General features: G+C 47.7%; 1 protein-coding gene across 5 annotated transcripts in view; it reads left to right on the top strand.

Annotated features, from left to right (window-relative positions):
• LOC115466416 (zinc finger protein 84-like) overlaps nt 1-26,228 on the top strand; it is a 65,714-nt gene that overhangs the window by 3,712 nt on the left and 35,774 nt on the right. For 2 of the 5 annotated variants that reach the window (XM_030197623.1, XM_030197628.1), the window contains exons 2-5: nt 10,629-10,755; nt 14,015-14,122; nt 20,551-20,667; nt 22,573-22,686. In XM_030197623.1, the coding sequence (XP_030053483.1) occupies nt 10,629-10,755; nt 14,015-14,122; nt 20,551-20,667; nt 22,573-22,686 (466 nt within the window). Of the gene's footprint in view, nt 1-244; nt 357-10,628; nt 10,756-14,014; nt 14,123-20,550; nt 20,668-22,572; nt 22,687-26,228 lie in introns of those variants that run through there. The other 3 variants (XM_030197627.1, XM_030197624.1, XM_030197625.1) reach the window with 3 other exon arrangements.

Genomic DNA, 26,228 nt, shown 5'->3' with positions numbered 1-26,228 from the left:
CGGGTCTTGGGGAGGAAAAATTAATATAAGACAGTGTCTTATATTCGGGGAAACACGGTAGTATTTACAACCCTGTTGGAGGTTGAGGATTTCCGTTGCTGCCAGAGCATATGAAGTCGTGGGGAGGCGGCCTGCAGTGGTTGGGAGTTTGCAGTCATTGGGTCTACAGTGTACCAGTGTCTCAAGTGCATGACAGCATGTATTTCAGCACCACATACATGACTTGGGTTTTCTTCATGTGCAGGTTTCTGCCTGGTCAATACAACCCCTCTTTTGCCAGATAACATCGGAGGCAGTAAACCTGCATCCAAAGACATCAGCCAGGAGAGAAGATGTCAAAGCACGGTTATGGTCGGGTAAGATTAACCCTTTTTTTTTCTTCTTCTTCTGCATCCTCATGACAAGATTACAGTTATGAACCACTTGTAAATATACAGAAAAATGGAACTTAGGTTCGTAAGTGGGATGGCTATAGCATCTACGTCCCTATCCCTTTCCGCATACAGTTCAAACTCCTCGTATAGACTTACAAGTGCATTCACTCTGCAGCTCCTCATTATCTCTCCCTACACCTCCTCCCCAGGACCTCTGTTCATCAGTTAAATCTCTATTATCTGTATTCTTCTCCACTGCCAACTCCGTTCCTTTTATCTTGCTGCACCATATTCCTGGATTAGACTTCCTGAGTCAGTATGTCGAGGTCCGTCTCTGGCCATATTCAAATCTAGGCTAAAGTCCCACTTTTTTGAGGCTGCTTTTAACTCCCTATTCACCTATTTAGTACCTGTGTCTGTTGTAAGCAGGGCTGTGGAATCGGAACACCAAACCTTCCACTCCTATTTCTATTAGGCTTTAATTTATTTTTGTTTTGGATCTAACATAGCTGGTAAACATAGCTTGAGATCCAGGACAAAGATATGTATAAGTAAGTTTTAAAACTTACCATATTTTATTTTCATTTTGCTCACACCTTTTTCAGTAGTAGCTCAAGGTGAGTTACATTCAGGTACTCTGGATATTTCTTTGTCCCAGGAGGGCTCACAATCTAAGTTTGTGCCTGAGGCAATGGAGGGTTAAGTGACTTGTCCAAGATCACAAGGAGTAGCAGTGGGATTTGAACCGGCCACCTCTGGATTGCAAGACCGGTTCTCTAACCACTAGGCCACTCCTCCACTCCATATATTATGGTTTGTTTGTTTTTATTTATTTTGAAGCTGGAGTCGGTACATTTTTACTGACTCTGATTCTACAGCCCTGGTTTCAGTCATTCCCACAATAAGTAATTCCCTGATCTCTTTATTTGTCCTGTTTGTCTTGCATAGACTGTAAGCTCTGTCAAGCAGGGACTATCTCATACATGTTTACTATACAGTACTGTGTACATCTAGTAGTGCTATATTTATTTAAACACTAGTAAAAAAGGCCCGTATCTGTTAGAAATGAAACGGGCGCTAGCAAGGTTTTCCTTGGAGTGTATGTTTCAGAAAGAGCGTGTGTGAGAGATGGAGCGTGTGTGTCAGAGAGAGAATGTGAGAGAGAGAGAGAGAGAGAAAGAGTGTATGTGTTTGTGCGAGAGAGAGAGTGTGTGAGAGACAGTGTTTGTGTTTCTGTGTGACACTGTGTGAGAGAGAGGGACAAAGACAGTGAGTGTGTGAGTGAGAGTGTATGTGGCAGACAGAATGAGTGACTGCATGTGTGGTGTGAGGAACCCCCTCACCCCCTCCCTCTCCCCTGCCCCCTTGCAGCCAGGCATGTGCAGCGACCCTCCTCTCCCCGTGTTCCCCCTGCAGCCACCCATGTCCAGCATCCCCCTGCAGTCACCCATGCCCATCAACCCTCCTCTCCCCCTGCTGCGTCCTTCCTGGCTCCCCTGCTCCCCCTGCAGCCACCCATGTGGTCTCAGGCCCCCCCTCAGCATCCCTCCTGTCCCCCTGCAGGCACGCATGTGCAGCGTCCCTCCTCTCTCCCCTGTCCCCCCTGCAGCCAGCCATGTCCAGCGACCCTTCTGTCCCCCTGCCCCCCCGCAGCTACCCATGTCCAGCGACCTTCCTCTCCTGTGCAGCCACCCATGTCTGAGGACACTCCTCTCCTTTTTCCCTGTTCCTCCCCTGTGGCCAGCCATGTCCATCGACCCACCTGTCCCCCCTGATGACCACCAACCCTTCTGTCCCCCTGCCTGCCCTGCAGTGTCCGTCCTGTATCCCCTGTCCCCCTTGCAGGCACCCATGTGGTGTGTGGAGCCCCATCCCTATCTCCCTGTTCCCTGCCCCCCCTGCAGCCACCCATGTGCAGCGACCCTCCCCTCCCCTCCCCCTGCTTCCTTCCAGCCACCCATGTCCAGCGAGACCCCCCCCTTCCCCCCCCAGCCGGCGCAGCACCCAAAGAAATCCCCTTGTCCCCCCCCTTCAAGCATCACCCGACCCCCCCACCGTGGCACATCACCAAGCCCCTCCCCCCTCATCAACCCCCTCCCCACCCGCAACCGCTAATATAAACTGTGTCCGGCGGCTGCTGCTTCTGCTATTCAGCAGCAGCAGCCTGTACATAAAGAAAACAAAAAAAAAAATCCTCCTAAAACGCACCTCCGTTGAGAAGCATCTCACATTGGCTGAAGTCTCAGCATGCGCTCCTCCTCTCCCCTCTGACGTCTCGACGTTTCTCCGGGGTCTTCCGGCAGGGGCACTGACGTTGAGGGGAGAGGAGGAGCGGCTGCAGAGACGTCAGCCAATGTGAGATGGTTTTCCACGGAGGTGCGTTTTAGGAGGTTGTTTTTTGTTTGTTTGTTTTCTTTATGTACGGGCTGCTGCTGCTGAATAGAAGCAGCAGCAGCCGCCGGACAGAGTTTGTATTAACGGTCGTGGGTGGCGAGGCGGTCGATGTGGGGGGGGAGGGGCTTGGTGAAGCGGCGGGGGAGGGGTTGGGTGATGCGGCGAGGAGGGAAGGGGGTAGGGGCTTTCTGATGCCCCGTTGCACGGGTTGTTGTGGCGATGCGGCGTGGGGGGGCACTTAGAGGTGCACCGTCGAGGCTGTTTGTGTGTTTGTATTTGTTTGTGTGTGTGTGTGTTTGTATTTGTGTGTGTGTGTGTGTGTTTGTATTTGTTTGTGTGTGTGTGTTTGTATGTTTGTGTTTGTGTGTGTGTGTGTTTGTGTGTGTTTGTGTGTGTGTGTTTGTGTGTGTTTGTGTGTGTGCGTTTATGTGTTTGTGTGTTTGTGCGTGTGTGTGTGTTTGCGCGTGTGTGTGTGTTTGTGTGTGTGTTTGCGTTTGTGTGTGTGTTTATGTGTGTGCGTTTGTGTTTGTGTGTTTGCTCGTGTGTGTTTATGTGTGTGGGGGGTTGCGGGTGGTTTTGTGGTCGTGTGGTTGGGGAGTTTGCCAGCAGTCTGTAGCGATTCCTAGGCAGGGGGAGGAGTACGGAAACACTCCCCCTGCCTGGGTCGTTGTTTGTTGGAGGGGGTTGCCAGTTGGTAGGGGTGCCTTTATTGATCCCTTTACTCTCTGTGTTCCGCCCTCGAGGGCGGGGCAGAGAGACATGGTGAGTTGGATGGCTTCACCACCATGAACTTACGAACTGTTTAGGGATTTTGCAGATGGCTTCAGCAGGTTGTCTTCAGAATGTTGAGGTAGCGTTTTATGTACAGATGGGGCGTGGCTGAGGGCGGGTCTATGAGTGAGGGTGACTGGTCCTAGCCTATGAAGACTACAGGATTTTTGTGCTTCTCTGCCTTGGAGTGAGCTTCTCTGCCTTGGAGTGAGCTTCAGAACGTTCAAGGTGGGATTTATTAATATAGATTTCTAATCCATATCATCTACAATTCTGGGCGAAAGTCCCTAAGCAACTACCATAAAATAACAAAAATGAAAACATGTCAAAAAACATAATCCATATTAATACAAATGAACAACAGTTAATATCAGAGACTCTTCACTGAGGAAGTATTTAAACACTCACCGAGACAATGAACCACCTCTGAGCAACTGTTAATATCAAAGACTCTTATCCTGAACAAATATTGAATGCTCACTGAAACCATATAGTCTTAAAAACCCTTTTAAAATCATTCCGATTTCTCACAGCTCTCATTTCTCAAGGTGAAATTAGGCCTTACCTGCTAATTTTCTTTCCTCTAGACCCTCCAGACCGGTCAAGACGCGTGGGTTATGCTCGCCTACCAGCAGAGGGAGACTGAGAACACTAACTTCAACTATGTACATATAACCTGTGCCCATCCCACAAAAGCCAGTATACACTTAGCAAAGCAGAGAAAACCCCCTGCAACCTGAACTCTGAATCTAGAAACCCCTGTACCTGGAAAACCAACAGTCAACACCAACAGTGTGCTCAGACAGACGGAACGTCAAGCGCCCCGCTCTGTCAAGTATTATGGGCGAAGAAAACTCTCCGGCCCAGTGAAAGAAAAGGAATAGTCATAGCAGAACATGGCTCAAATACTTCTGATACGAACAATATCTCTGAAAATCCATAGGGCGGGCTCTTGACCGGTCTGGAGGGTCTAGAGGAAAGAAAATTAGCAGGTAAGGCTTAATTTCACCTTCCTCAGCGACCCTCCAGACCGGTCAAGACGCGTGGGAAGTACCAAAGCAGTAGAAACTTAAGGGTGGGACCCTCGAAACGCAGAAGACAGCACAGCCGCTCCAAAACATGCATCCTCTTTTGCCTGAACATCAATCCTATAATGCTTCACAAAGGAATGAATGGACGACCATGCCGCTGCCTTACAAATATCCTGTGGAGGAACAAAACTACTCTCCGCCCAGGAAGCAGCAACCCCCTGAGCTGAATGTGCCTTAAGTAACGGGGGCACCGAACACCACGTCAACAAATAAGCCGAGGCAATAGCCTCCTTCAACCACCTAGCCAGAGTCCCCTTGGAGGCCACAGCCCCTCTCTTGGGACCTCCAAACAAAACGAACAACCTATCCGAAGCCCGGAATTCTCTCGTTCTGCTCAAATAGGACCGCAAGGCGCGCCGAACATCCAACTTAGTCAACCGACGCTGAGAGGCATCCCCCGAACGATCCCCCAACACCGGTAACAAAATCACTTGATTCACATGGAACGCTGAAACCACCTTAGGAACAAAGGAAGGAACCGTACGCAAAGTCACTTTCTCTTTCGCAAAGGACAGAAAAGGCTCCCTACAAGACAAGGCTTGCAACTCTGAAATTCTACAAGCGGAAGCAATGGCCACCAGAAAAACAGTCTTCAAGGTAAGATCCTTACATGTGATGGACGCCAATGGTTCAAACGGAGGACCCACCAAAGTCTCCAAGACCAAATTCAAATCCCAAGGCGGAACCATCGGACGACGGGGCAGCCGAATCAACTTCACTGCCCTCAGGAACCGCCCTACGTCCGGAGAAGCTGCCAAGGAGACTCCTCGAATCTTACCTCTGAAACAAGACAAAGCGGAAACCTGCACCTTCAGGGAAGAAAGGGAGAGCCCCCTGTCCAAACCATCCTGCCAAACTCCAAAACCTCCATCACCGAAGCCCGCAAACGGAGAACATTCCGTTCAAGACACCAACTCTCAAAGATGCGCCACACCCGCACATAAGCCAACGACGTGGACTTCTTACGCGACCGCAACATTGTATCAATTACCGTGGCCGAGAAACCCTTCTTTCTCAATCTGTGCCTTTCAAGAGCCAAGCCGTAAGCAAGAATGGAGAGGGGTCGGCCATCTCGATCGGCCCCTGCACCAATCTCACCCGAGACCCCAGGGGAAAAGGATCCTGCACTAACAAACGCATCAGATCTCCGTACCATGGCCGACGAGGCCAATTGGGCGCTATCAGAATCACTAAGCCGGGATGACGACCGATCCGCTGCACCACGCGGCCCACCAGCGGCCACGGCGGAAACACATAGAGCAACTGCTGAGTCGGCCACGGCAGAACCAACGCATCAGCTCGAGCATCTCTTCGACGACTGAAGTACCGCGCGACCTGCGCATTGTCGGCCGATGCCATGAGATCCAACACCGGCCGACCCCACTGCAACACTATCCGCTCGAACACGGAATCCAACATGTGCCTGCTCAGATAATCCGCGTCCACATTGTCCACTCCTGCTACGTGGCCTGCCGAAAGAGCCTGAAGATGAGCCTCTGCCCACCCCAACAACTCCGCCGCCTCTACAGCTAATCCTGGGCTCTTTGTCCCCCCCTGCCGATTCACATAAGCAACGGCCGTGGCATTGTCGGAAAGAACTCTGATCGCCTTGCCCTCTGGCAGACTCTGGAAGGACCGAAGAGCCAACCGAATTGCTCGAGTCTCCAGGCGGTTGATGGACCACGACGCCTCTTCCGACGTCCATCGCCCTTGGGCCACCTGCCCTAGACAATGCTGCCCCCCCAGCATAACAGACTCGCATCCGTGGTCAGAACCACCCAATTCGGCACCTCTAGCGGCATACCCTTCGCTAGATTCAGAATGTGAAGCCACCAGCGGAGGCTGCGCCGAACCATCTCTGGCAGTGCTAGCCGCTCCTCCAACCCCTGGGACTGAGGGGACCAACGAGTCAACAACGAACTCTGCAACTGTCTCATGTGGGCCCTGGCCCAAGGTACTACCTCTATAGATGCAGCCATCAGACGTAACACCTGAAGATACTCCCGCGCCGCAGGCGCCCTCTGAGCTCGGAGCTGACATATCTGAACCTGCAGTTTGGAAATGCGAGGAGCCGTCAAAAACACCCGGCCTCGCTCTGTGTCGAAACGAACTCCCAGATATTCTAGAGACTGTGACGGAACTAGGTGACTCTTGGCCAGATTGACAACCCAACCCAGCGACTGCAAAAAGGTCATCACCCGGGCGATAGTCTCCTCGCTCTCCGCCTGTGTTTTGGCTCGAATTAACCAGTCGTCGAGATACGGATGCACCAAAATGCCCTGCAACCGTAAAGCCGCTGCCACAACCACCATCACCTTGGAGAAAGTGCGAGGAGCTGCAGCCAGGCCGAACGGGAGCGCACAAAACTGAAAGTGACTCCCTAACACCACAAAACGAAGAAAACGCTGGTGCACCTCTAGAATGGGGATGTGTAAATAAGCTTCTGTCAAATCCAATGAAGTCAGAAATTCCCCTTCCTGAACCTCTTCAATGACCGAGCGCAACGTTTCCATCCGAAAGGAAGGAATCTTTAGAGCCGCATTGACCCTCTTGAGGTCTAAAATGGGCCGAAAAGAATCCTCTTTCTTTGGCACCACGAAGTAAATGGAGTAACAACCGGTACCTCGTTCTCCTGGCGGAACAGGCACCACAGCGCCTAAATCTACCAGACGTGACAGAGTGTCTCGCACTGCCCTTGCCTTGCGCCTTGAATGACAGGGAGAGACGAGAAAGAAATCGGACAGAGGACCGTTGAACTCCAGCGCGTACCCGTCTCGCACTATCTGCAGCACCCACTGGTCTGACGTGATTTGGGCCCCCCTCTGGTAAAACAAGCGTAAGCGAGCCCCCATACGAACCAGAGGCTGGACCCCCAAACCATCATTGCGACACTCGGGACATGCTGGCCGCTCCCGAAGAGGCAACTCGCCCCCCCCCCGGCCCCCACGAAAGGGCTGCGTTCTCTGAAAATAACGACCCTGGATCCCCCCCGAGGACCTACCCGGCCGATACCGTCTAGCTTCCTGAAAACGGCCTCGCACCGCAGAGCCCCTAGACGCCTTAGGCCGAAGCTCTGGAAGCCGCGGGATCTTAGCATCACCAAGACCCCTAACCAACTTATCCAATTCGTCTCCAAAAAGCAAAGCGCCCTAAAAGGGAAGCGAACACAACTTTGCCTTGGACGCGGCATCTGCCAGCCAGCCTCGCAACCACAGGGCCCTTCAAGCCGCCACTGCGAGGGTCATGTTCTTCGCCGATGCACGCAACAAATCATACAGCGCATCTGCCAAGAAGGACGAGCCCGTCTCCAACTTTGCCAAATCCTGCACTAAGGCGGCTCTATCAACCTGCGGAGCATCTAGCAGCCGCTCAGCCCAGCGGAAACATGCTCGAGCCACCAGACCTCCACAAACTGAAGCTTGCAAAGCCAGCGCCGATAAATCAAAACTGCACTTCAGAAATGTCTCCAATTTCCTGTCCTGAGGGTCCCGCAAGGCAGCCCCTCCATCTACAGGAATTGCAGTAGCCTTAGTCACCGCCGTCACTACGGCATCCACAGTCGGAGGCTTTAAAGAATCTCTATCCTCCTGCGGAAGGGGATAGAGCTTAGCCATGGCCCGTGCCACTTTACACGACGCCTCCGGCGACAGCCATTCCTGCGTCACCATCTCTCTAAGATCCGCATTCATAGGAAATGTACGAGAGACCCTTCGAATCCCCTTAACCAGCGGGTCCTGCTTTTTGGAGGGAGCCGGATCTACTGCCGGATCAAATTTGAGCGTAGCAGACACCTGCTCAATAAGATCCGCCAACTCCTCCCTGTGAAAAATGCGGACCACCGACGGATCCTCCCCGGGCACTGTCTCTCTATCTGGCCCAGACAAGGACCCCTCCTCCTCTTCCAGGGGACTAAAGTCGCCCTCTGACTCCGGAGGAGAAAAACAGTCCAAGTCCTCAGCCCACTCAACACGTGGCCTCTTAGCGCTCAAGCTCGCCCCCAGACTAAGGGGCTCCGTGCGCGACGGTCCCGCCTGCCAGGCCTGAAATAAGGACCAAACAAATTCCGGGGGGAAACTCATCCTTCCCGAAACGTCCCCTCCAGAAGCACCAGCCACCGGGCTGCCCTGAGGTCCGCCGACTAAATCCGGAATTCTCGGGCCCGAATCCAAGATGGCGGCGGTTCCCGCCAAAACCGGGACCGCCGCTGAACCGCTAGCCGGAGCCCCTGCAACCTCCTGCAAGGCTGGCGCGGGAAGCTCCGCCGCTAACACCGGCGGAGCGGAGGACTGAGTCTTCGGTTCCCCGCAAAAGCGGCAGGAACCGCCAATCGCATCAACCCCCTGACGCGCGCAAAAACGACAACGAAGCGGCTTCGTGGACATCCTCGAGCAAAGGTAAAAGAAACGGGAACTCACCCCAAAGAAGCCACTCACAGCTCACCTAGAACGGCTGACCAGCTCCGGCACTCCGGAGTGCAGCTGCACAGCTCTCCACACCGTCTGGGTCTTTATGAAGTCTTTTTTTTTTTTTTTTTCCAACTTTATTGCAGCACAATTTGAGCCCTGCTGCTATTAAATCCATGGCACTCAAGGCTGCAATATAAAAACTGCAGCCGAGGCACAAAGCTGCCCAAACAGGAGAGCTAGCTCGGGGGAGGGACCCGGCACCCGGGTGTGACACCCCAGAGGGGACAATGGCAGGCCCCACCGGCACCACCAACCCCCAGCACACAGAGTAGTCCAGGCACAGGGATGCTCCTCAGAAACGATCAATAGACCAGCCTAAAACTCTCAACTGATCCCTGACTCCTACCAGACCGGACAAGCTGCACAGGCTGCCTGTCTACCCTCTGCTGAGACTGAGAAAATACTGGCTTTTGTGGGATGGGCACAGGTTATATGTACATAGTTGAAGTTAGTGTTCTCAGTCTCCCTCTGCTGGTAGGCGAGCATAACCCACGCGTCTTGACCGGTCTGGAGGGTCGCTGAGGAAGTTACATTTACCAGTACTTTAGATCCAGAACAAAGCATTTAAAGTGGGGTTATCCAACCTCGGACCTCGAGGGCCACAATCCAGTCGGGTTTTCAGGATTTCCCAAATAAATATGCATAAGATCTGTTTGCAAAAAAACAGCAAGGCAGACGATCTGCAAGATCCAACGCGGAGACAAAGCGGATCAGTCAATAGTGTAATTCAACTTTATTGTAAAATAGGTGCCCGACACAGACTGTGTTTCGCCCACAAGGGCTGTGTCAGGGGCTCTTAAATAAGGTCTTCATATAGCTAGGATGACTTTATTGTCGCCAAGTGTGGCTATCAGGGCCTCTAAAGGCACATACACCTGAAAGCAGAAATCTACAGCAGCAAAGTCAATATTCCAGCAACGGCCACAGCTCAGACACATGGTTACTCTTCCTCCTATGTCACACTATTGACTGATCTGCTTTGTTTGTCTCCACGTGAGATCTGTTTGCATGCATTGCCTTCATTGTATACAAATAGATGTCATGCATATTCATGGGGGATATCCTGAAAAGTCGACCCCTGATTTAAAATCTAATATTAGTAGGAGTAGGACTTGGACAGTAGAAAAATACAGGAGTTGGAGTCAAAGGTTTGGTGTACCGACTCCACAGGCTTGGTAAGTGGCAGTGGATCGACTGCATGGTATTCTGTAAGGGCCTGTGTAAGTGTCATTGTGGGTAAATGGGGCGTTCACGTGGGAGGGGCATTGGCAGGGCTACCACTTAGGTACAGCTGGCCTACGGTAAATTTCACACTAGTAGGGGGTGTTGCCTTCTGATTGACTGGAGATGGCGAAATGGAACATGCGAGGCGTCTGAAGAAGGGATCCTGGGGTCTGGAAAGCTCAGTTTATGTCATACTGTGCCAACTCCCAAAGCAGTAGTTTTTAAGAAGACCCTAACTGGGAAGAGGGGCAAGAGAATGGGGTGAGGGAGCAAGAGACGACATCAGTGGTGTATCGTTTGCATTACAGGGCTCGGTGATGTTCAGCGACGTGGTAGCCTGTTTCACAGAGGAGGAGTGGGAGGTGTTGAAGGAGCGTCAGAAGAAAGTGTACAGGGCTGTGATGATGGAGATCCATGAGGCTCTCATCTCGCTAGGTAAGGGGAAATTTTATTCCAACAGCGAATTGAGAAGTGTAAGCAGACTCTGTGATGTAATAGACCAGGTCTGCTATGCTGCTACAGTAATCGTTTTTTCAGTAGTAGCTCAAGGTGAGTTAGATTCAGATACTCTAGGTATTTCCCTGTCCCTAGAGGGCTCATAGTCTAATTTTGTACCTGAGGTAAAAGAGGGTTAAGTGAGTTGCCCAACATCTCAAGGAGCAGCAGTGGGATTTGAACCCGGCTTCCCTGGTTGTCAGCCTGATGCTCTAACCACTAAGCCTCTCCCATGCACTCACCCAGGAAACATTGACGTTCTCGCTACCTCCATATCTGTGTGTGTTGTCCTGAGCAAGGATCAGTGCCGATGACTCGTTGAACTGTTGGGGGGGGGGGGGAAGTAGTAGTCTACCTCCTCCATGCCAGTGTAGTTCTTGAATCCATCACCTCACACCTTGGGTGCAGTTCTGAAACTGGGTAACCCCCTTTTAGGCAGATGTAGTGAGAACCTGTTCCTATAACAGCATCTTGGCACCTGGATTCCCTTAAGAAATACTAATGTAACCCAGCATAGCTGTGCCTAAGACTCGTGCGTTCGCAGTACTACCAGTTATAGACCTGGCGTAACAGCAGATGCTGAAATGGCAACAAGTGTGCATAACTTACAGAATTCTGTAAGTGGGAGACCCCCCCCCCCCCTTGCATTTACATTGCATTGGGGGTAATCCTTAAAGGACGCCTGAAGTTCAGCGCTGGGATAAAACATGCTAAGCGTGAATTTCATATTGGCAGTTGCGTCCACATTTACATGCTTAACTTTGGCTGATGTAAATAATGGTACCTAATTGTAGGCAGTTGGGCATAAATACCCGCAAGTGAGCCTTCTCCGGAGTAGCCCCCACACTCTGGAATGCACTGCCCGAAAGGCTGCACTTAACACAAGACTATCTCTACTTCAGGAAGCAGGTGAAAACTTGGCTCTTCAACCAAGCCTTTAACAGAGGAAGGAACTAACTTGTTAGTCTCTCTCACAAACACACGGATTGACTCGGGCTGCACATACTGCAGCGGGACATGTTTATCCACTCCTACCCTAGCTGAGATAATATTTAACCATCTCTCTGAACTCATGTGCACCTTTCTTTAAATTAGGCACCTTATTTTCTAGCTCTTCTTACTCTCTTATCTATCTATATGCTCCTTTGCTTATACCTTATACTGTCTATTAAAATGTTTTATTGTATATTGTGTTGACATTGTAAGTAGAATACAATGCTATACTTTGTATTGTCGTTTGAATATTTTTACTGCTGTAATTATCTATTGCTTATACTTGATTTATTCTTACTGTACACCGCCTTGAGTGAATTCCTTCAAAAAGGCAGTAAATAAATCCTAATAAATAAATGCTAATATTCTAGAAATTACTTGCGCTACTGCAGGGTGCTCCCTGACCCTTCCAGCCCCCATTCAGTTGCATGCAGTAGACTTTATGTGGCAATTTGTGCCCCTGCTGTTTGCTCCCCTCTCAAGATGTTCTTTACCCTCTGTTCTGTCCTTGAATTTGTATGATGTGTTTTTTTTTATAACTGTTAGCCACATAGAGCCCGCCATGGTGGGAATCTGTGGGATATAAATGTTCTCAATAAATAAATAAATTTTATATAATAAAATAGTCTTTATGTATGTAACTTCTAATTATTTATTATTATTTATTTTACATTTGTACTGCAGATTAACACTAATTATATACAATAATTGCTAGTTAACCAATTAGCAGTCAATTATAATACATTGCATGCATGGCTGACTTGTGCACACAACTTTGTACACTAACCCCGGATTCTATATACGACACACAAATCGTACGCCGGTGCAAGATGTGTGCTCAACTGACTTAGCCAACAAACCAGTTAGTTCCTATAATTGGCATCAATTTGAATTTGCATCACATCTTGCTACACTCTATTCTATAACAATGTGCTCCCAAATCCCTTAGTGTGTAACCCAAAAGGGGTCATGGCCATGGGTGGCCCAAGGGCGTTCCTAGTTTGGGCACAGATCCCTGGTGTTCTCTAACACTGTGTGCAAATTTTAGGAACGCCCTTGGGCCGCTCATGGCCATGCCCTCTTTTGGGTTACACGCTAAGGGATTTGGGCACCAGGAATTACACCTGTTTTCTTTCATTTTAACGAGGTCTTTATTATAATGAAAAAAGAAATACATCCAAGTACAACGTAAGTCTGCTCGAGGGAAAGCACAACATATTCTCGAAACTGAGGAAACCTCCAATATGTATACTAAAGGAAAAATAGAAACCATGGAGGAGGAAGAAGGGAAAAGGGAAAACAAAGGTTTAAAAAAAAAAACTGAGACATTGGAGCCCTATAAGTATAACCACATAAGAAAAGCCAGACAAGGTCTCACTCACCCACAAAACTCAAATCACGCACAAAACCCCAAACCTTTACTGAGGTCTTAAAAAGAATTTCGTCTAATAGTAGTTAGCTTCTCCAGTTTGTATACAGTGTAAAGTCGAGATCTCCACTTAGCTAAAGGTGGAATCCCTAGTGTCTTCCAAGCAGCCACTAAGGTGAGCTTAGCCACCATTAAAGTCCGATATTTCCGAAGTCCTAGGTTCGTTTTATTCAACGGGGAAAATCCCAGGGGCCCAGGAAACTCTCGAACCAATTATCCACAAGATCTGGAAGCGTATGGATTTCCAAAATGCAATGGTTTTCGGGCATGACCACCAAATGTTGACCCATGGTGTCCTGAGCTCCACAACTTCTCCAGCATAATGCAGAAGTCTGAGGAAACCAATGATGGAGACAATCTGGGGTAAGGTACCAGCGATAAATAATATCGACATTATTCTTGCGGATATTGGAAGCAATAGCTATTTTCGTCAGTCCTCCAGTGTATATGTAACACCCAGTTCATGTTGCCACTGCAGTATAGGCCTCTTTTAAGGGACCCTACCATCTCTCAAATAACCATAGAGCATACTCGCTAAAAATTTTGTGGATTTAAAGTCCTCGCAGACAACCTCCAAAAAGGTATATTCACCCGTCAACCTAGGTTTAAAATGCTTAGAAGACAATAAGTGAACCAACTGAATGTAAGCATAATGATGAGGTTGGGGTAAAGCAAAATCATGGGACAGAGTTTGAAAAGAGATCAAGGCATCTTCATGAAATTGGCGTTAAATATAACTTCTGGGAATGTTCTGCAACATTTTCTTTTTCATCACAGGCTATGAAATCACCAATCGTGATGTTCTGTTCAGGGTTCAAGAAGAGAAAAATGCCTGTCGAAGGGATGGCTTTGAAAGAAGAGATGATATATGCGCACTTACTACAGGTGAGGTTTAATGAGCATTCAGTGTGCGGGAAGTGAAAAACCTTTCCTCGATTTTACTGTTACTTAACCTCTGCTGCTTTGGTATTCAACTGGCTCAGGTTTTGGTGGTGGCACAGACCTGAATGAAGTTTATGCATGGGTCTACCTGCCGAGTTTATATGCCGAGGGAGCTCTAGCATACCAAGGGTGGGGCAATCTACCTCAGGTGCAGACAGCAAGGGGTGTGCAGAGGAGGCATGCGTGGCTGACTGCTCTGCCTGTCCCCTGGCCCTCTGATGTCAACTTCCTGCTCCGGGGCGGGGGACCCGCAGAGTCAACAGCCATGTGCCTGCTCTGTGCACCCCCTTGCTCGGAGGAGGGGGTGCTGCACCCCAGGTGACAACTAAGGTAGGTTCGCCACTCTGAGGGAGGTTGTTGGTGCTTATTCAGCACCTTAGAAAAACACTTGCGTCCTAAAAACAGAGAAAAATGATGGCAGATAAAAACCATATGGCCTATCAATACTATCTACTATCTTTTCCTCTCCCTTAAAGATCCTATGCGCTTATCCTGAGCTGATCCACAAATTCACCACCCTTTCTGTGAAGAAGAGTATTTTCTTAGGTTATTCCCGAGTCTGCCCCCCTTTCACCTCAACCTATACCTCCTCATTCCAGAGCTTCCTTTCAATTGAAAGCGACTCACCTCCTATGTATTTATGTAACTGGGTCTTGATACTATTGGATTTTTGTATCTTCACATTTCAGAACTAATCACTGGCTGAATGTTTTAGATTTTCAATGTCTGCCTTTAGCTGTGCTTTCAGGGGCCTGTGTCATTTTTAAAACAGCCTAGCTACTCATGTCTTCGTGTGTAGACGACATGTCGATCAAACATCAGTTCTTTATTGCTAGCAAGGATTTTTTATTTTACAAGAAGGGGCTCAGAATACCCAAAAGAAAGCAGTATTGTGAAGCATAAAGGACAACAAAAAATGGAAAGGCACAACAGCGTGTTGGATTCGTAAAGAGGGTGTGAACATCAAGTGTGACCAGTGCTGCTGAGTGAATTTATTTTGTAAAATTTGATAAAGCAGTTTACAGTCCAAAATCACCAGTATTCCAGACATATAAACAAAAATAAAATCAAAGCATAAAAACGACACAGTAGGAGAGGGAATGTCCCATTGCATGACAAGTCGTCACCGAAAGACTATGCAGTGAAACAATTTGCTGCACTAGAACTGCCCGCCAAAAATTCAACTAATCCTAAAAAAAACTGGGAGGGGGGAGGGGGAAACACGTTTTCAAAAACTTTTTAAATTGGAGCATCGAAGATTCAATCCTCAGGTCAAATGGTAGATTATTCCACAATGCTGAAGCAACTATGCTAAATGGTGTTCTACTAGAAGAACACAACCACTGTCTAGAACAAGGTGAAACGTCCAAGTAGTTGGCCTGTGAAGACTTCAACTGGTGAGGTGGATGATATGGTACCAACAGAGAATAGAAGTACAGCAAACAGTAAGAGAACTTCTACAGAGAAGAAAGCCAAACCAGGGTGAAGTAGAGGTCGACCAATGACGCGCCAACTCAGGAGATGTTGCTTGAAAATCCTTTTTGTTCAAAGCATAAGGACAAGGACCCGACATGGGCCATGTTTCAGCAGCTGGAGCCGCCTGCCTCAGGCAACTGGTTGTGTTGCCGGTGCAAAGGTGCTAGTAGGAACAGTAGTATCAGCAGGATAAAAGATGCCTGTAAAAAGCAAAATATCTATGCAAAATCCACCTTTGCACCAGTCACACAACCAGTTGCTGTAGCTCACAAAGAATACTGGTGTGACCCCTGAGGCAAGCGGCTGTATCTGCCGAAACATGGCCTGTGTCGGGTCCTTGTCCTCGTGCTTTCAATAAAATGATTTTCAAGCAACATCTCCTCAGTTGGCTTGTTATTTGGTAGACCTTTTGCTTCACCCTGATTTGACCAACATAGAATGCAAATAATGAGGAGTCCCAGTATAATAAGTCTGATGAGTCAGGACCAGAATTTTATATCGAATTTATGTCCATACTGGCAACCAATGTTGGTCCCTCAACAAATATGTTTCCAAGTCTCTGGCCTTGGCATTGTTCAGTAACCTAATCGCTGTATTTTCAAGTAACTAAGCAATTTAATTGGTATAATGGGGGCAGCCCACTAATAAGAAATTATAATAATCAATCTGAGTTAATATCGGTCCATGAAGCAAAATATTGTTGACTTGTTTTAACAGGTTTTTTAATTGACCCCATTTTCCTCAAAAATAAAAATGAAGTTTGTACAATCTTTGAAACAGAAGGAGCCAATTCAAAGTCATTTTTAGAATCGAAAATCACCCCCCAAGGAGGTAATAGTTTCCTTAATCACAAGAGGGTGGTTTTTTTTTTTTGTATATGAGTCTTCCTGTCTTGTTAAATCCTGCTTGACTATCTAACCCCAATATTTTATTTATTTGTTACATGTATATCCCGCATTTTCCAACCTATTTGTAGGTCAATGTGGCTTACATAGTACCGGAGAGGCGTTACAGACTCCGGTGTAAACAAATACAAAGTGATGTTGTGGTAAGATAAAGTTCATGTAGCACAGCCACATTGAGGAATCTGAAGCTGACCCCCATAAAGCCAACTAAAACCAGGACAGCACAGGCTTGCCATAGCCAACCTGCTGGAGACCGAAAACAAGGTGCTGTCAGAAGTCTGTGGTTCTCTGTCTTCATCTGCTGGTCAGAGTGCATAACCCATCTGTGCCGGTCTGGAGGAATGCTATGGAAATAGTACTTATCAAAATCTCCATGCAGTTAGCCCGCGTTTTGAGCATCTCTCTGCTTTAGGGGATCAGAGTTTTTGAAAAGCCGTATTCAACATTTTCAAAGCTGCATTCAGCACCTGCTGTCAGCCTTATAGCTAGAGCAATGGGCTGCAAACTGGGGAAGCCAGGTTCAAATCCCACTGCAGCTCCTTGTGATCTTTGGAGAGTCAGTTAACCCTCCGCTGGCTGAGGAACAGACTCAGATTGTGAGCCCTCAGGGGGAAGTAAAATAGCTACTGTACCTTATGCACTTTGAACTACTGAGAAAGGTGTAAATGAAATCCAAATCCTATCCTCCATCGCTGGAAAATGGAAAATGCTGCTGCCGCATAGGCAGCTAAGAGTGGAGAAAATGAGGTCAATATAGTAGAAACACAGTTGATCTGTACATGTAGTGCCAAGCAATTTATCCTTAAAATCGAGCGTAGTACTGGAAGATTGGAGGGTGGCCAATGTAACACTGATTTTTAAAAAAGGTTCCAGGGGAGATCCGGGAAATTATAGACCAGTGAGTCTGACGTCGGTGCCGGGGAAAATGGTAGAGGCTATTATCAAAAACAAAATTACAGAGCACATCCAAGGACATGGATTACTGAGACCAAGTCAGCACGGCTTTTGTGTGGGGAAATCTTGCCTGATCAATTTACTTCAATTCTTTGAAGGAGTAAACAAACATATGGACAAAGGGGAGCCGGTTGATATTGTGTATCTGGATTTTCAAAAGGCATTTGACAAGGTACCTCAGAAATTGGAGGGTCATGGGATAGGAGGAAATGTCCTATTGTGGATTAAAAACTGGTTGAAGGATAGGAAACTGAGAGTGGGGTTAAATGGGCAGTATTCACAATGGAGAAGGGTAGTTCGTGGGGTTCCTCAGGGGTCTGTGCTAGGACCGCTGCTTTTTAATATATTTATAAATGATTTAGAGATGGGAGTAACTAGCGAGGTAATTAAATTTGCTGATGACACAAAGTTATTCAAAGTCGTTAACTCGCGACAGGATTGTGAAAAATTACAGAAGGACCTTACGAGACTGGGAGACTGGGCAACTAAATGGCAGATGACGTTTAATGTGAGCAAGTGCAAGGTGATGCATGTGGGGAAAAAAGAACCCGAATTATAGCTACGTCATGCAAGGTTCCACGTTAAGAGTTATGGACCAAGAAAAGGGATCTGGGTGTCGTCGTCGATAATACACTGAAACCTTCTGCTCAGTGTGCTGCTGTGGCTAGGAAAGCGAATAGAATGCTGGGTATTATTAGGAAAGGTATGGAAAACAGGTGTGAGGATATTATAATGCCGCTGTATCGCTCCATGGTGCGACCGCACCTTGAGTATTGTGTTCAGTTCTGGTCGCCGCATCTCAAGAAAGATATAGTAGAATTGGAAAAGGTGCAGCGAAGGGTGACTAAAATGATAGCGGGGATGGGACAAATTCCCTATGAAGAAAGACTAAGGAGGCTAGGGCTTTTCAGCTTGGAGAAGAGACGGCTGAGGGGAGACATGATAGAGGTATATAAAATAATGAGTGGAGTGGAACAGGTGGATGTGAAGTGTCTGTTCACGTTTTCCAAAAATACTAGGACTAGGGGGCATGCGATGAAACTTCAGTGTAGTAAATTTAAAATAAATCGGAGAAAATTTTTCTTCACCCAATGCATAATTAAACTCTGGAATTCGTTGCCGGAGAACGTGGTGAAGCGGTTAGCTTGGCAGAGTTTAAAAAGGGGTTAGACGGTTTCCTAAAGGACAAGTCCATAAACCACTACTAAATGGACTTGGGAAAAATCCACAATTCCAGGAATAACATGTATAGAATGCTTGTACGTTTGGGAAGCTTGCCAGGTGCCCTTAGCCTGGATTGGCCGCTGTCGTGGACAGGATGCTGGGCTTGATGGACCCTTGGTCTTTTTCCAGTGTGGCATTACTTATGTACTTAAGAAATTGCACAGAAGGGAGGTCAGTCAGGGAGTGAATTACTTTCTTAAAATTTGTATTCAGATTTATGAAACGACATTTTGGAAAGGATGTTCAAGTCGGTATGTCACACATGGACATCCGTTTCTGAAGTATGTTACAAAGGATCTGCTGTAAAATACCTGAGAAATGGACATATGTCTGCTGGTAACGTCCGGCATGGAAATCCTGTTTTACAAACTGAAACGTCCAAAGTATGTGGCAGCTAAGAACATCCGTGTTATACAATAGCCTTCTGTTTAGAGCAGGGGACCCAGGTTCAAATCCCAGCTATTTTACTTTTTATAAACTGTGAGCCTTCCAGGGACAGAAAAATACCTATGTACACTGCTTGAATAGGCTTGCAGCTTTCTTAAACATTCGGGTACATTTAGGTATTTTTCTGTCCCTGGAGGGCTCACAATTAAAAAAAAAAAAAAAAACCTGACGTGGGATTTGAACCCGAGTCCCTTGGTTCTCAGCCCACTGCATTCACCATTAGGCTACCCCCTCAACTCTGCATGGAGATTTATTAAGAAGCTGAAACTGTCATTAAGCCTGGTATCCCTAGCCAGATTTACATTGGGGAGAGGGAGGGGGATAGCAAATACTTGAAGGAATAAAGAGTTGACACGCCTTAATCCCTCCAGTGGACAACTGCTCAGAGCTTGCCAAGTACCAGGTTTAAATACCAATGACAGATTTTTGGACTTAGGTACCCCCTTCTGAAACGGGAGGGTCCAAATTATGGATGTCCAACTCCGAATTCCCACCCAAAATATGCCCTCACCTCCCCCCCTTGCCATAAGGACATACTCTGTTTTAGAGGTCCATATCATGGATTGATTTGATTTTTTTGGGATTTATTAACCACCTTTATGAAGAGATTCACCGAAGGCGGTGTACAGCAGGATCAGTTTAACATAAAACTTACAATTTTGTTAACAGCATAACAATAGTAAAATAAAATAACCAAGAATAAGCATAAATACAACAAATGAGGTCAACTAGAAAACAGGAAATTGAAACCTAATAATAGAACTTCCGTTTAACATTTAACAGCATTAGCATTCAAATACGAGAGATATAATACAAAGTTAGCATAATACTTATGATGCACCTAATAAGCATTAGAACATTCAACTAACAGAGATATGAGGCTAAAGATTTTCTACAATACGGCTTACCATATAGCTGATCGGGATTTGGACATCCTTTCAATGCGAATGTCTAAAACATGACTCGAGCTGTTAAAATAAGAGCCATAATGTTGTCGCTATAATCGAGTTCTCAGTAATAACCAGGCCCTCTGGAAATCCAGGGATGATACCCTACGTCAGGGGTTCTCAGCCATTCAGCTTTTTCAGGATACCCACAAGGAATATGCAGGAGATAAATTTGCATGCAGTGCCTCCTTTGAATGCAGATTTAGCTTGTGCATATTCATTGTGGGTATCTTGAAAACCAGACTGGCTTGGTATGCTCCGAGGACTGGGCTGACAGTGGTGGAGTGTGAACGATGACCGATCTAAGTAAATAGAAATGCTTTTAGTTTGCACGTAGTGGAGGACCCTGACTTGGTGCGAACAATCCTCCACATTCACTGTTTTTGAAGGTCATGTCACCCTGTTGCTTTGGTACCAGGCAGTCCCACTGTCCGACCCGATGTCTTACTTTGGATTAAGAAAGAAGAGGAGCCGCCCTGCTGCTGGGAGAACAACTACGTAGGACAGAGAGAGAGCAGCAGCGATCACCTTGCCAGTAAGTGGGGAGTTGGCTTGGGCTGAATGGGAGAAAGGGAAAGGAGTCTGAACTGAGTTGAAGATGGACACTCATTGCAGCTCAGTAGAGGATGTGAAGTGTGAGTTCGTAGTGATTCTAGTGTAAAGCACCCCCTTGCCTCTGAGGGGAACTAAAAACTTCGGAGGGGATCAGAAAGCCCTTCCGGCAAAGGAAACGCACTCCAGAGTATATTTTTTCTCTTTTATAATAATGCTAAAATTTATTAGAGTAAATAAATGATTACAATAAAATTCTTTTATCCCAGTGTAAATTTTAGCATAAGCAAAATAAAATGTCTCTCTGGCTGCCCTTTGGGAAGGGACTACATTTTGGCCTTAGAGAAGTTCTCCTTGCTTGGAGAAAAAGCTCCTTGGCAGGGTTTAGCCTTATACCTATGTCCCCTTATCAGACAGGTTGTAAGATGCAAGGCTAAACTTTCAGACATTTATTCTCTGGATAAAATAATTTGGATTAAAGAACACAGGAAGAGATACACCATTAGCCAATCATAAATTTATTATAGAAGCTTATTTATTACAAATAGGAAAATAGACATCAAATTTCTGCGTTTGCCAATTACAATTCATAAATAGTACATACAAATATTTTTTTTCCTTTCTATGTTCCTGTGGAGGAATTTACCAGCCTGGAACAAAACACAGTGCTAGCAAGATTCCTGGTTATGTAGTGATAGACTATTCCTTTTATACCATTTTCTAACTGTGTGTATGTGACGATTCTCAGTATGCTATCTCAGTTGATGGTCCCCTTATCTAAACATAACATTTGATTTACTTGTTCCAGCAAAACCAGTCTCATGACCTCCAACCATAAATCTTTGCACAGAATAGTCCTAGGGCTTAACCTCCTTCTTCACCCCTCCCTGTTACTGTGCTTACAAGTAGAATATTAAGATAAGATTATATTGGAATACTGTCTGACCTTACCTTGCTGTTTTACAAAGTTGGACAAACTCTGCTCCACAGAAAAAAAAAGGCAGGCATCTTAAGAGTTACACAGTGGTCCACCATCTTATTGACCACAGATTTATACACTAGACACACCATAATGAGAGGTGTTAATAAACAGTCACATGGGTCTGTTGGACCAATCACAGTTTCATCTTTTCTTTCCTTTTTGTTTTTTTTAAGGAATAAACTTTATTAATACAGGAACGCAAGACCTTTGAAGTCAAAATGATTAAATATTTTGACACCCACCAGACAGGACTTGACAAAGATCTGGGTTTTCTAGCCCATTATAAACCATGAAATTCCACTGATCTGTCCCCCTCTGATCACCATGCATATCTCCCTGTCCCTCATCCTCGCTGTTTCTCTCCTAGCCCACCCCTCCCTCATCCTTTCAGACTGTCACTGAAATACTTTGATGTTTCACTTATATATGCTGTTACTTATCAACATTTGTTTATTTCTGATCTGACGAAGAAGGGCTACCTTCGAAAGCTAATCAAAAAATTTATTAAGTTAGTCCAATAAAAAAAGGTATCATCTTATTTTCTTTTCCATGTTTTCTTTTTTTTAATTTGAAATCATAAACTGCCTAGAAGTCCACTATGGATAATACGTGTGGTATATAAAACACATAACATAGCATAACCTACGCACTTCACGTCCACAAATAACACATCTTTCCAACAAACATGTGTACACACATAACACCGACCCAAAACACTCCCACTGCAAACCTCTCTGTTGTAAACCATGACTAACAGGAAAAATATAAAAATGAGGACCATTTCTGAGCCATCAGAGGAAAAGAGAGGAGATTAATGAACAAGACTAAACAATAGAAAACTTACATTCCCCTCCCCCCCCCCCCCCCCCCCCCCCAATGTTTGAACTTGTCTATGTTTCTTGCAAGCAGATAACCGGGTGTTTGATCCAGATCTCTCGCTGTGGGTATTGAAGGAAGAGCCGCATTACAGCGACCCAGAGGAGTTTGAAAAGGGAGAGAGCACCAGTGGGCCTCACACAGGTGAGAGTGAATCACTGTATTCGCAGACTGTGTCGTCACCACTGGAGATATGTGTGGCAAGGCCTCCCCAAAGAGCTGTGCATCTGCCTTCTCCTTCCGTGCCCCCTCTCGGCAAAGTCACCAAAGAGCTCTGCCTCTTCTTCCCTCCCCTCCCCCTCCCCCAATACACTCCCAAGACACCACGTGCCTCTAACTCTCTCAGCCTGACTTTTTTGTAAATAACAATAAACCATGCATCGGAACCAGCGCAAGTGTAGTGGGTTTCCTAGTCAAACCAGATTTATTTATTTCCACTTGATATATTGTCATATGACCTGTACTAGGCTTCAATGCGGTTTATAAGACCATAAGAGAGAAAATTGAGGGGGAGGGGGAAGGGATGAGAAGTTTGAGAGAGCCAGGAGCAGAGGGCGAGCGTGATTTGTAAACTAAACCGAGAAGTTTTAAAAGTGATGCGTGTAGTAACAATCCAGTACTCGAGCTTAAACAGAAGCATAACATGGTCAAGACGGTGTGCATTGAAGAGCATCTTGCCTGGTGCAGATTGAATGAGCTGAAGGTGCTTAAAAGATTGAAGAGGGACGCCGGCATGAAGAGGGTTAAAATAATCAAGGTGAGGTACGACTAGAGCCAAAGTGAGTGGACGAAGGGACATGGGGGAAGGAAAGGGTGCACTGAATGAATATGGAGGAAAGAAAAGAACGAAGCCCGAGTCGATTTGTGGAATCGTCCACTTTACAGCCCCTCCCCCTCCGAGATTTTGCCGATTTTAAACTCAACAACTACGCTCATCCCTCACAAATTCAGTAAAAATGCGGGTTAAAAGTACATGCTGATGATTCTTTGCATTTCTGTGGTTCCTAGAAACAATTGTTTTGCTTTGATAGCAGCTACTGTCTGCTGCCCCCGAGCTGCCAGCACCCTAGGCAGCGGCCTAGTCTCGCCTAATGGCTTAGCCGGCCTTCTCAGGCATTAGAATATATAGCATCTTTGACCAGCAGCTGTAGCACTGTGGCCCTGGTTTACAATAATGGGATGAAGCCTGTTTTGTTAAGCATAGGCCCCAGTTTGCCTTTGTAAATAAGAACCTAGAAGCAGCCCGGGAGAGTGCAAATGCCGACAACATGGTGTAAATGTGGGTTTCCATATCATCAAGCCAATCAATCCATAGACTGGTGGGTTGTGTCCATCTACCAGCAGGTGGAGATAGAGAGCAATCCTTTTGCCTCCCTATATGTGGTCATGTGCTGCCGGAAACTCCCCAGTATGTTCTCTATCTCAGCAGGTGGTGGTCACACACAGCAGCAGCTCTGGCTAGGTCTCCAAGCCTAATTCTTAGGTTTTGTTGAGTACCTGGGGTTGAGGGCTCTTCTTGAGCAAGTGCAAACCTGGTGGTGCCAGGTCCCTCCTTTTCTCCCCCCTCCCGCTGGCTCCGTTAAAAAAAAAAAAAAAAAAAAAATTTTTAAGGACGTTTATTTCAACATTTATATCAGCGTTTATTGCAGCTGCTCACTGGGACACCAGTTCGTTACAGCTCGGAGCGAGAAGCAGGTAATTTTACCTTTTATAGCAGGCAGGGGGTTCCCCGTTCGGTCTCCACGTGGCTTATGGCGTGGGTGGGCGAGGGCGCGAAGATTCGCTTCCCGGACCGCGTGTGTGCGTCTAGCGGGGATGCGGGGGTTTCAAAGCCTGACTTGCCTTTGTTTGGGCATCAGTTTGGAGTCCGGTCAGTGTCCCGGTTCTTCCTCCGGTGCGGCGGTTTTTTTCCGGCCATAAGCGCCCATCCCCCGCTGCTCGCGCCCCCCCCCCCCCCCCCCCATTTTGGCCGGCCACTCTGCTTGGACAGCTTGGGCCGCCCTCGAGGTGGGAGACGTTAATGCTATGGTCGCCCTTGATTCGGGCGACGGCAAGAAAGCGGCGAAAGTTAAGTGCCGTTCTTTCCGCGCGGCTCCTTCTCGGAGTTTCGCGCCGGACGCCATTTTGGATACGCAGCATGTTTCCCCCCCCCCCCGCTCTTGCGAGCGCTGGTTGAGGGTGCGTCTAGGGCCGTGGCCCAGGCAGCAGAAGTGCACAGTCTAGGGGGTTCTCCCCTGAGTTCATTTTGCTGCTGCATCAGGCTTTTCTTATGCTAAACGCTGCCCCGGCTCCCCCCTCTGATCAAGGGGTTGAGGCCTCCGGAAGCAAACGCCCTCGGGTGGACTTCCAGGCCCTAGAGGACTCTGTCTCCTCTGATGTAGATGAGGGCAGCGTATCTGAGTTCTCCCAACGGTCCTTTGGGGATTCCTTGGAGGAGATGGATTCCCGCTCGGATGGAGCGGATGACCCCTCTGCAGCACAGATCTTTCGCTCAGAGGATTTGCCCAACCTGTTTGTGCAGGCCATGCGCATTTTGAAGATTTCCTCTCCGGAGGACGTCTCTCCCTCAGCCTCTGTTGGCTCTGCCATTATGCTGGGGACAAAGCGCCCGCCTAGAACCTTCCACGTGCATGAAGCCATGCACACCTTGATTTTGGCTCATTGGGATTTCCCAGAAGCGAGCCTTAAAGTGGCTAGGGCTTTGTCCCGCCTCTATCCTCTGCCTGAAGGTGAACGGGAGGCCTTTCTTGGGCCTACCGTGGATTCTTTAATCACTGCGGTGACTAAGAAAACGGCGTTGCCGGTGGAAGGTGGCACGGCCTTAAAGGACGCCCAAGACAGGAGATTGGAGGCGGCTTTAAAGTCGTCCTTCGAGGCGGCTGCTTTAAGTTTGTAGGCCTCAATTTGCGGCTCCTATGTGGCCAGGGCGTGCCTGACGCTGGTGCAGCGGGCTTACCCCTCGGATCCTTCCTTGAGGGCTTGGCCTACTTGGCAGACTTGCTGTAAGATGTCTTGAGAGCCTCGGCTAAAGGTATGGCTCAGACAGTCTCTGCACGGCGGTGGCTTTGGCTAAAGCATTGGTCTGTTGACCACGCCTCTAAGTCTCGCCTGGCTAAGTTGCCTTTAAAGGCAATCTGCTCTTTGGGGTCGAGCTGGACAAGATTGTGACCGATCTCGGCACGTCTAAGGGCAAGAGGTTACCGGAGGTCAGGGCTCGGGCCAGTGGTGCACGTCCCGGTTCCTCCAAAGGACGGTTTCAGGAAGCCCGTCGGTATCGCCCGGGCAAGTCGGGCCCTTTTCCTTCATAAGGAACTTCTCCCCCAAGCAGCATTCCTTTCGCAGAGACCGCCGTCCCGGAGGTGCCTCCTCCGGTCCTCCCCCAGGGTCTCGTACCCAATGACGGGGCGCTGGTCCATGGCCCAGAGCAGATTGGAGGACGCATATCCTCGTTTCTGGGCGAGTGGACCAGGGTAACTTCAGTCGCTTGGGTGCTGGAAGTCATCAGAGACAGCTACAAGCTAGAGTTCTGCCGACCCTTAAGAGACGGGTTTGTGCACTCTCCCTGCAAGTCTCCGGTCAAAGCTGTGGCAGTGCAGCAGACTTTGGACAATCTGATCCACCTGGGTGCAGTCGTTCCGGTGCCAGCAGATCAGCTTGGCAAGGGACGTTACTCCATTTACTTTGAG

The sequence above is a fragment of the Microcaecilia unicolor genome, chromosome 3, assembly GCF_901765095.1.
Source record: "Microcaecilia unicolor chromosome 3, aMicUni1.1, whole genome shotgun sequence".
In the NCBI taxonomy this organism is placed as follows: domain Eukaryota; kingdom Metazoa; phylum Chordata; class Amphibia; order Gymnophiona; family Siphonopidae; genus Microcaecilia; species Microcaecilia unicolor.
Note: the sequence above shows the minus strand (reverse complement) of the source record. Positions and strands in the feature narration are given on the sequence as shown.